The sequence below is a fragment of the Ipomoea nil genome, unplaced genomic scaffold, assembly GCF_001879475.1.
Source record: "Ipomoea nil cultivar Tokyo-kokei standard unplaced genomic scaffold, Asagao_1.1 scaffold0256, whole genome shotgun sequence".
NCBI lineage: Eukaryota > Viridiplantae > Streptophyta > Magnoliopsida > Solanales > Convolvulaceae > Ipomoea > Ipomoea nil.
Window position 1 is genome coordinate 489612 of NW_017616684.1, and position 11022 is coordinate 500633.

At 34.8% G+C, this 11022-nt stretch overlaps 1 protein-coding gene across 1 annotated transcript; it reads right to left on the reverse strand.

The window, feature by feature from the left end:
* Window positions 1-2679: 2679 nt before the first annotated feature.
* On the reverse strand, window positions 2680-4576 carry LOC109147097 (trithorax group protein osa-like). The gene is made up of 2 exons (XM_019294744.1): window positions 3781-4576; window positions 2680-3425 (listed from the first exon to the last, which is right to left on the reverse strand). Exons 1-2 carry the CDS (start codon window positions 4574-4576, stop codon window positions 2680-2682), a joined length of 1542 nt encoding a protein of 513 aa, XP_019150289.1.
* Between the last annotated feature and the right edge of the window lie 6446 nt (window positions 4577-11022).

Genomic DNA, 11022 nt, shown 5'->3' on the forward strand with positions numbered 1-11022 from the left:
TAGATTTAGGAGTTTTAGTGTTGTTTGTTATTTATGTTTATCATAATTAGTTTGTTTTTAGTTGTTAGAATTTCTAGTTCTTTTGGGAAGTGTCTAATGAAACTAGGATCTACAACTATAAATATCGCTGTCTTATATGAATAAAATAGAGAGTTGAATTTTTTGAGTTAGAAAACAGAGTGTTTTTTTGAACTCGAAATGAGTTCAATTCGGTCGTGAGTCGGTCATGGCCATCTTGACTTATCAAGTATAAAACCTCACTTGTGGCGTCGTTCTTACTCCATGTATCACCTTATAATCCGTTGTGGCCGTGAACTTATCAAAATAAAAAAAAAATTAGCCTTTTTTCCCAGCCCAAGTTAAAGCTTTAATTTGAATCAAATTCACCCAACCCTTTCCCAGCCCAAGTTAAACCTTTGAATCAAATTCACCCAACAAAATAAGCCATTCTATGAGATTCTTTATAGAGTTAATACCCAAAATGGTCCCTCGACTATGTCATAATTACCAATTTGGTCCTCAACTACCATTCTTACTCAATTAAGTCCTCAACTATGTAACTTTTACTCAATTAAGTCCTCAACTATACAATTCTTACCCAATTTAGTCCTCAACTATACAATTCTTACCCAATTTAGTCCTCTGTATTAATTTGACTATTTGTTGACTGTCAAAAGTCGGGATAAAATTATAATTTTACAAGATTTCTCCTTCCTCTCCATTTAGCAGCGCCAAACCATGCAGCAATACACTCCGATCAGATTTCGATCGTCAAAAAATCGTTGGAAATCAAATTCATGGGTTATCCGATGCATAACCACTACTTCGATACTGACAGGTTTAGAACCCAACCGGAGCTTATTGCTACATGTTTTGGCGCTGCTAAATGAGGAGGAAGGAGAAAACTTGTAAAATTACAACTTTATTTCCACTTTTGACAGTCAACAAACAGTCAAATTGACAAAGGACTAAATTGGGTAAAAATTGTATAGTTGAGGACTTAATTGGGTAAGAATGATAGTCGATGACCAAATTGGTAATTACGACATAGTCGAGGGACTATTTTGGGTATTAACTCTTCTTTATATTAGAGTTTGAAAAAAAGAAAAGATCAAGCCAACCAGTTTTGTATCATTTGGTATCAGAGCCTAGATTTTCCTCATGCTCCAATAAGTTATAATCCATCTCAAACTTTATTTTGAGTAGAAAAAACACAATCTGTCAGAAATTTGCAGTTTTGCGCGATCAACTTTGAAAAATCAGAAAAAATTAGTTACGTTCATTGTTTTGCTTTGAATTTTTTTTGTGCCTGTCGTAGTTTTGTTAAACTTGATATATGGAAAATTTGGTCTCAAAATTTGTTACCAATATTTTTCAAAAAATTCAAAAAGTTGGGTCAGTTTCTGGATGTTTCTGCTAATTGATATTTCTGGTGCGATTTGAATTTCTGAATATTTTGCTTCGAATTTCTCAAAAAAGATGTGAGGTGTGCAAAAAAAAAAATAAAAAATAAAAACAAATTTATGATTTTAGGAGGGTGCATCATAGGACATTAGGCTATGCAGTAGTGTGCTAGGTGTGGTGTAACGTAAGGCGTTGGGTTGTACATTAGTTGGAGGGCATTGTTATCTCTACCGGCGTGAGGTCATGTGTTTGGGGGTTTTCCTTTTGTTGCTAGTGTACCTTTGAAAAGGATAATGAGATATGTTTACATTATTTTGTTTTGGGTTGATGCTATCGTATGATCAAATTGCCCTTCGAAACACTTTTCCTCATTAATTTGTGCCTTAATCTGCACTAATTAGAGAATTTGAAGAACTAAGAACTTTTCTCTCTTAGTTCTTAATTTTATACCATAAACTTTTACAATAAAATTTTGTCTAGAATAATAAGAATCAACTAAATTTGAATTCATATTAAAGATGCAATACAACAACAATGATCTAAAATATGAATAGCACTGCTATTTCAAAATGATATTCTAGAAAAATGAATATTCTGATATCCGAGACATAGTCTGGATTCTACATTATATTTTTAAAATATTACTCGTATATTGATATTTTAAGGGGTCACTTTTTTTTTAATATCTAAAATTAATAAAATAAATAAATAAAATAATGTATCAAAGGTTAATCGCCATCTTAGCAATTTACGTAGTAGACATGTCACTTTTGAACTAATTACAATATTTTTGCTTGTTTATGGAGTTATTTATATTTTTTGAGATGGATGATCTAATTGCATTTTTATATATAGTTTCGTGACTAATTTTACTCTTATTATTCATTTATTATATTATTAAGTCATGAAATTTTCTAAATTTTCTTTGTCGCATGCAAATATATATGCAGATATAGACAACAAATTATATAATAGAACTAAACATGACACTTTTATTTCATACTCCATATTTCAGATCATTAATTATTACATTCATTTTATTTTATTCAGTCACTACAATAAATTTGAAAAAACAAAAGAAGAAAAAGAGACAGAAAGAACAAATAAATGGACAGTATCCGCTGAAATTTAATACTGTAACTTAATTAGCTAGTAGCCTTTAGAGATGCAACTAACCACCAGAGGAAATGGAGGAGGATGTGCAGAAGCCATTTTCCTATCTGCAAAGTTCTTTTTAGTACGCATGTTGCACCCTGAGTTTTGACCAAGAGTTGTTCATGGAGGAGTAATTGGCCGCAGTTTCATAGATGGAAGAGAAATATGGTTCTTTCTCATTTTCAAACCTGCAAAGTTCTTATGATGAATTGAACTAATTGAATGGTGTCCAGGGTTAGGTCCTGGAGAAGTAGCAGGACCCTTTTGAAGGGAAGGTAGTAAAACATGTTGGCTTCTCAACCCGAAACTTGCAAAGTTCTTTTCACTGAATGTGCTGACTGGGTTATGACTTGGACTGGGTGCTGAATTGTTTCCTGGATTGGGTCCTGGAGGAGTAACAGGTCCCACCTTTAGAAGGGAAGGTAGTAAAACATGTTGGTTTCTCAACTCAGAACTTGCAAAATTCTTTTCACTGAATGTGCTGACTGGGTGGTTATGGCTTGGATTGGGTGGTGGAGGGTTAATTGAATTGTGCCCTCGGTTTGGTCTGGGAGAAGTAACAGATCCCCCCTTTTGAAGGGAAGGAAGTAAAACATGTTGGCTTCTCAACTCAGAACTTGCAAAGTTCTTTTCACTGAATGTGCTGACAGGCTTATGACTTGGACTGGGTGGTAAATTGTGTCCTGGAGAAGGAACAGGTCCCCCCTTCTGAAGGGAAGGTAGTAAAACATGTTGGTTTCTCAACTCAAAACTTGCAAAGTTCTTTTCACTGAATGTGCTGACTGGGTGGTTATGGCTTGGATTGGGTGGTAGAGGCTTAATTGAATCGTGCCCTCGGTTTGGTCCGGGAGAAGTAACAGGTCCCCCTTTTGAAGGGAAGGTAGTAAAACATGTTGGCTTCTCAACTCAGAACTTGGAAAGTTTTTTTCACTGAATGTGCTGACTGGCTTATGACTTGGACTGGGTGGTAAATTGTGTCCTGGATTGGATCCTGGAGAAGTAACAGGTCCCCCCTTTTGAAGGGAAGGTAGTAAAACATGTTGGTTTCTCAACTCAGAACTTGCAAAGTTCTTTTCAGTGAATGTGCTGACGGGGTGTTTATGGCTTGGATTGGGTGGTGGAGGCTTAATTGAATTGTGCCCTCGGTTTGGTCTGGGAGAAGTAACAGGTCCCCCTTTTGAAGGGAAGGTAGTAAAACATGTTGGCTTCTCAACTCAGAACTTGCAAAGTTCTTTTCAGTGAATGTGCTGACGGGGTGTTTATGGCTTGGATTGGGTGGTGGAGGCTTAATTGAATTGTGCCTTCGGTTTGGTTCGGGAGAAGTAGCAGGCCCCCCCTTTTGAAGGGAAGGTAGTAAAACATGTTGGCTTCTCAACTCAGAACTTGCAAAATTCTTTTCATTGAATGTGCTGACTGGCTTATGACTTGGACTGGGTGGTAAATTGTATCCTGGGTTGGATCCTGGAGAAGTAACGGGTCCCCCCTTTTGAAGGGAAGGTAGTAAAACATGTTGGTTTCTCAACTCAGAACTTGCAAAGTTCTTTTCAGGGAATGTGTTGACGCGGTGTTTATGGCTTGGATTGGGTGGTGGAGGCTTAATTGAATTGTGCTTTCGGTTCGGTCCGGGAGAAGTAACAGGTCCCTGCTTTTGAAGGGAAAGTAGTAAAACACGTTTCTTTTTCAACTCCAATCCTGCAAAGTTCTTCTCACCAGCGGGACCAACTGCATTGTGCTCGGGGTTGGATCCTGGCTCAGAATTAGATCGCCATGTCTGCAAAGATTGTAAGAAAAGATATTCCTTTTTGGACTGAAACCCTCCTTTCTTTGTAGTTACAAAATTCTTCTCGTTCAGATCAGCACCATTGGGAGACGGCAACATCAGATGATTCTTCATCATCCATTCTTGTTCACCAGTTCCATAAACATCTCTACTGTCTCCATCATAGGGGTAGGTGGTCAGAAGAAAAAGCAGATACATGACAGTCACAATACCAAGAGTAACGATTTTAAGCTTCATGATTGTTTTTGTTGGCTAAGAAATTATGTGAAGTAAATGAAGGAATTGTTGTGGGTGGGAGTAATTAAATGCGAAGAGTAAGCATATTTATATGTAACATGGCCATGTTGCCACGACTTGAATGGGTCTGAACAGCTTTAATTTCATATAATAATTTGTATGAACACAGCCCAGTAAGTCTTGGCCCTTCAAATGCCCTAGAACTTCTCCCAGAAGGTTGAATTCTCAACCTCGAAGGTCCCTCACACTCCGTCCAACAGAGCATTTAGAAAGATATAAATTACGGTGACTTAATGGTTCAGCAGATTGAACTTTTCAAGGGTCCTCACATCTCGACCTGACAGAACATGTAGAAGGATATAAATCACGGTGACTCAATGGTTCAGCAGACAGGACTGTCCACTTTGAATATAATCTGCACAATGAATCTGTCCGCTTTGAATATAATCTGCACATTGCCATTGTCGAAGTTTGAACTTTGATTTCTTCTTTTAAATACTACTTTTTGAACCAGTGAGCTAAACTCGCGCGGAGAACTTTGAAGAGTTTAATTAGTTGCCAAACTTGTTAGATGGATCTGAGATTGAAGGAATTGAAGTCAGAAGGACTTGAATGTTGAAATTCAATTACACGTGGAGGACCCGACAGAACAAACCTTCTATTTGTCGTCTTCTCCCAATTCAATTCCACATTTCTTCATGCGGCCGCATGGATGAGTGATCGTGACTCCATAGTCCCGCATGCAGAGTTCAGAATACTACGTACATAGCGATTGTGAACTGGTTCATATGTTGAAAGGGTCTTTAAAATAATATTTAATATTTATAATCATTCTCCCCAAAATGTTGAATCCTCAACCCTAAGGACTCGACAGAGCATCTAGGTCAAATTATATCGTGCACCGCGGTGCATAATCGATTATGCACCTCGCATCAAAACGATGCCGTCTTATTTAATGGAAAAGAAACGGAATCAGCAAAAATATAACTTTATTCTTATCATTTTGTATACACTCAGACCCGGCCCTGGGCAAGGGCAGGCTGGGCCCTTGCCCAGGGCCCACTCTTGGAAGGGGCCCACCACCCTATCCCAATACCTTTTATATATACTATAGATATTGGTATAATATTTAGTATACAATTATGTTAAAGTGTTGTAAGTCAGCCGAGTTGGTAGAGTTTGTTGTTTGAATGAGTGAGGTTTGGGGTCAAGTCTCTTTATATGTGTGTGATGAATTGGCTTTAAGATTTTCCTCACTCAGTTACTCTTTAGGGATATTATTATATATAGTATTAAAATTGAATTTATGGATATTATTGTTATATAGTATTAAATTTGTAACTTATTAAATTTATTTAAATTTTTAATTTGTATTTTTTTTAAAATTTAATTTGTAACTTTGTGATATTTTTTTACCTTTTTATAATTATAATGAGATTTATAATATAGATTGATTTGTGATTCATATCAAATTTTGAATATATTTATATTCGAGTAATTTACTACTTTTATTTAAAATATGTATTATTTTGTGAACTTTATACTGATTTATGTATATGTAATATATTTTGTTATTTAGTTATGAAAAATATTTTAAAAGTAATTTTAGTTTAGTTTTTTATGAATTATTTAGTCAATGTAGTTTAGAAGTCCTATTGTGTATCATCGTATTCAAATTAATCAAAAAAATTTTGAAATTGATCTAACTAAAAGAAAAAAAAGTATTTATAAATATGACATCAATATAGAAGAGGTGTGATTTATTGTGTCTTTTTTATTTGAACTATTTTATCAAATTAATTATGTTTCATATTTTATTATAAATATTTTTATTACGTTTAGAGTATTTTGATTTATTACTCTCAATAATTAAGATTTTTTGCTATGCTTTTATTTGTAAGGTTTGTTTTATAAATTTTTATTCAAAATTACTTTATTTTTTATTATAATAATAATGTGATTCTCTATAAGCTCATTTAGTTTTAAATTATTTATTTATTTTTATAAACAATAATTTTTTATTTATGAAAACATTGAATGCAGTTATTGGCTATTTTAAATTTAAGAATGCATCTAGAATTACTTTCATTTGTATGTATAATCATTAAAAACTTGTGATCTTATTTCACGTCAACATTAGTATTTTTTCCTTATTTAATTTAAATTTTAATTATAAAAATATATATTAATTTAATATAGGGCCCATTTTTGTTCATACGCCCTGGGCCTATAAAATGATAGGACCGGCCCTGTATACACTGCAGTTTTAGTTCAACACAACTACAGTTTTATTCAATATTTATACACTCAAATATGTGAAAATGTTATTTAATTTTATTTTATATACACTATAGTTTCATTAAACACAACTACATGATCATTTTGATATAATTACAGCTTCATTGTAGAATATACACTCAAATATGTGAATATTATTCAGTTCCATTGTATATATACTGCAGTTTCATTTCACCACAACTACAGTATCATTTTGATATAACTGCAGTTTCATTTGATAATATAAAATAATATGCGAGACATTGTCGGTTTAGATACACTGTAGTGTCACTCCGTTAACACTACGCGGTGCATAATTGATTATGCACCGCGGTCCACGATATAACGACCCAGCATCTGGGAGGATAATTGTAAATCAGTTTACTACGTGAGAGATTGCTTCCACATTATCGCTAGTGAGACTCAATAATCTCTGGTCATTCTTTCCAAACTTTACTCCTATGAACAAGTTGAGCTGCTCATGCGGGCATAATATTTATAATCATGCATGACAATATTATTGTTAACCCGTTGTATCAATTGAATTATTGTTGAAACCGTTAATTTTGTAATCCAATTAAAGTTTTTTACAAGATGATTCGGTCCAGTAAACAAATCGAATTTGATGAAAATGTAATACTTATAAGAGAAGTATATGGAAAATGTAATACTTTATTTCCTTTATAAATAATGGATACTTTATTTATGATTTTTATTACATTTTTTAACTTGATCCGGCCTCTCACACGAATAAAGATCTGTGCATATTCAATATAATATATAATAGAAAATAATATATATTTCTTTAAAAGAGAAAAATTTCAATTTTGATCTACTGACTATTGAAATTGTGTTAATTGCAACACTTTGACTTTAAAAAATGTTAATTTAGTACCTTCACTATGCAATTTTGATCACGCCAACCAAATTGCCTGCCAAATCTCACCGAAAAAATTTAATAGGTCAAAAAATAGGGTATTTTAAACATTTTACTATCTTTTGTTTCTTCTCCGATCACTTCTCCCCATTTCCGGCTTCTCCGATGAGCTTTCTTGTTTTCTTTCCCTATTACTTCTCTCATCTTCAGCCTTTCTCCTCTGTAAAAAAATGTCGACAGCTAGCTGTAAACAAAACCCAATCGATATGAATTTTTGGAAAGGTGTGTAATCCATAAAATCTTTCAAGAATTGAGGAGACATATGGATAAATTCAGCGGAGAAACAGTTGAAAAGCAGGGCCATGGGTTATACAATGACAGGAAAAGGAAAAGTAGCATATAGCCCTATATATCAAAGAAAGAATCAATCTTTTCTGGATCAAATCTTGGAAAAAGCTAATCAGGCATCAATGTATGATCCAAACAAAGCAAACCCATGTCGGTAAAATATCTAGATCTATGGCACCCCAGGTTAAATCCCATTAGCAGAGATGAAGTGAACAAAAATTCATTCTTTGATTTCCACATATATGAAGAAGAAGAAGAAGAAGAAGAACCCCTGCGATAAGTGGTGCTGTCGGGCTCGACGGTCCAGCCTGCTTCATGACAGAGAGCCTTGAGGACCTCATTGTTGTGGATCGTTATGCTGTGGACTCGTGCCCAAGTGGCATCATGGGGCACGGTAATGGTGCCGTCAGTGGCACCGTTATCTTTTTTTTTTTTTTTTTTTTTTAATTTCAGACCGCTTCGTTATAGGAGCATATATTCACAGCTCTGTGTTCTTAATTTCATAACTGTACATTCATAATTCTATAACTGTACATTCATAATTTCATAACTGTACATTCATAATTCAATAACTGTAAATTCATAATTTTTCGAAGCTCTAATGTTCATAATTGTAAGTTCATAATGTCAGAGTTCTGTGTTTCATAATTTCATAACTGTACATTCATAATTCCATAACTGTACATTCATAATTCTATACTTGTATATTCATAATTCCATACGAACATTCATAATTTTCGAAGCTCTATGTTCATAATTGTAAGTTCATAATTCCATAACTGTACATTCATAATTCTATAACTGTACATTCATAATGTCATAACTCTACATTCATAATTTCATAATGAATACGTTGTTAACGCTGTTAACGGCCTTTCGAACAATTTTTTTTATAATTAGAACGGCGTCGTTTTCAGGGAAAACGACGCCGTTTTAGAGACGTGCGCACCTTGCAAGGTGCGCACGTGCGCATAGCATAATTTGCCCATTGTTGTCGCAGTGCTTAGGGAAATTGTAGTTCCCTTGATGAGCCTCTCAGCCCAGCATATATCTTAGCAGCTATGGCTCTCCTCCTCCGCTCTCTTCTCCGGTTTTGTTTACAACTAGCTGTCGGCGTTTTTTTTTACAGAGGAGAAAGGTAAAATATGAGAGAAGTAATAGGGAAAGAAAACAAGAAAGCTCATCGGAGAAGCCGGAAATGGGGAGAAGCTGATTGGAGAAGAAACAAAAGATAGTAAAATGACTAAAATACCCTCATTATTTGACTTATTAAATTTTTCTGGTGAGATTTGGCCGGCAATTTGGCCGGCGTGCGTGACCAAAATTGATAGAAATTACATAGTCAAGGTACTAAATTAATATTTTTTGAAAGTCAAGTGTTGCAATTAACACAACTCCAATAATCAATGGACCAAAATTGAAATTTTCTCTTCTTTAATGTACTACGTAATTAATAAGCCAATAATATTAATTTTACCTGAAATGTAATAGCTCAATAATTTATCACTTGTAAATTAAATTATATGGTATGGTAGTATTTTATTCAATACCATAATTTTAATTTCATGAATGAGTGTTCCTAACCACACATTAATCATTTAAACGTACGTAAATGAACTGTAATTTTACTTTATATTAGATGTATACATCGTACACAACACATTAATCATTTAAACGTACGTAAATGAAGTATATTATTCATTATTATGGTACTCATGCTGCTCAGAAAGTACCTTGAGTCAAGTATGAGACAAAACGGTTAACCCTATTCTGCAGATCTACCATTCAAGAGGCAACACAACAAGATATCAACCATGGCTGGAGATCTACCGTGCTACCGCTTTCGCTACTACAAGTTAAGTTTCTCGTAGATTATTTTCTATGGTTAGATCATATTTAGATATGTAGATCTCACATTTGGTATCAGAGCCTTTATAATCTGCCTGATTGATTGTTTTGCCTAAAAACAATATTAATTTTTTCATATACATCAAGATTTTGTATGAGTTTTGGACTACTGAATTTTTTTTTTTTTTGGCATTAAGCAATTTTAATCTCGTGTAAATGATTTATTGTTAAAAAAAAAATTGCTTGGAATTATAATTTTTTTTTTTGGATATAATTTGTTGCTAATTTATTGTGTTGTTCTACGTGTCACCGGAGATTGAGAAACATCGGATTATAGTGCCTGTTATGGTTTCCATTTGGACGGCACGCTGTGGCGCTAGTTCCCACCATCTCCTCTGTTTCTGGAACTAATGATGGTAGAGATGGACGGCGCGGGGAGGCCGGCGATGTGAAGTGCGAGCACCGGTGAATGGCAGCGCCATGGGGCGCTGCGGCTTTCCTCCTTTTTTTTTTTTTTTTTTTTTTTTTTTGTTGCGTACGAGTAAAGAAAACCAACTACCATGGGGTGGCTAGGTTGGGGGCATTAAGAAGGGTGATGGCTGTCTCCTCCGTTTCTAACGACGGCGTAGCATGAAGCTGATGGGAGACCGTCTCTCAATCATCCAGAAAGGTTGGCCATTGATTCTGCTGCTACATGAGGAGGATGAAGGTGCTGCGACACACGCAGCATGTTCGACGGATAGGCGTTGAGTTTCCGGCAACTTCGCGGTTTTGGTAGCCGACAACTGTCTTCGCTGATGCAGTTCCGGCACAGAGAATGGATGGGTCAGCAACCAACTATGCTGTGGACGAAGATGAAGAGATGGCGCCATGGCGGTACCCCCTTGAAAAATTGATGTCTTTTAGTTCCTAATAATTTTTACATTAAATTCATAATTAAATTATTATTCAACCAGGACTATGTGGTCCAATGGTATCCGGGTTGGACTTCCATTTGGAAGATTATAAGTTCGAGCCTCTGGTTCTTTGTGTTTCAGTAGGTTGAGAACGTATATGAACAGATACTACAATGTAATAGAGCCAGTAACTTAAAAAA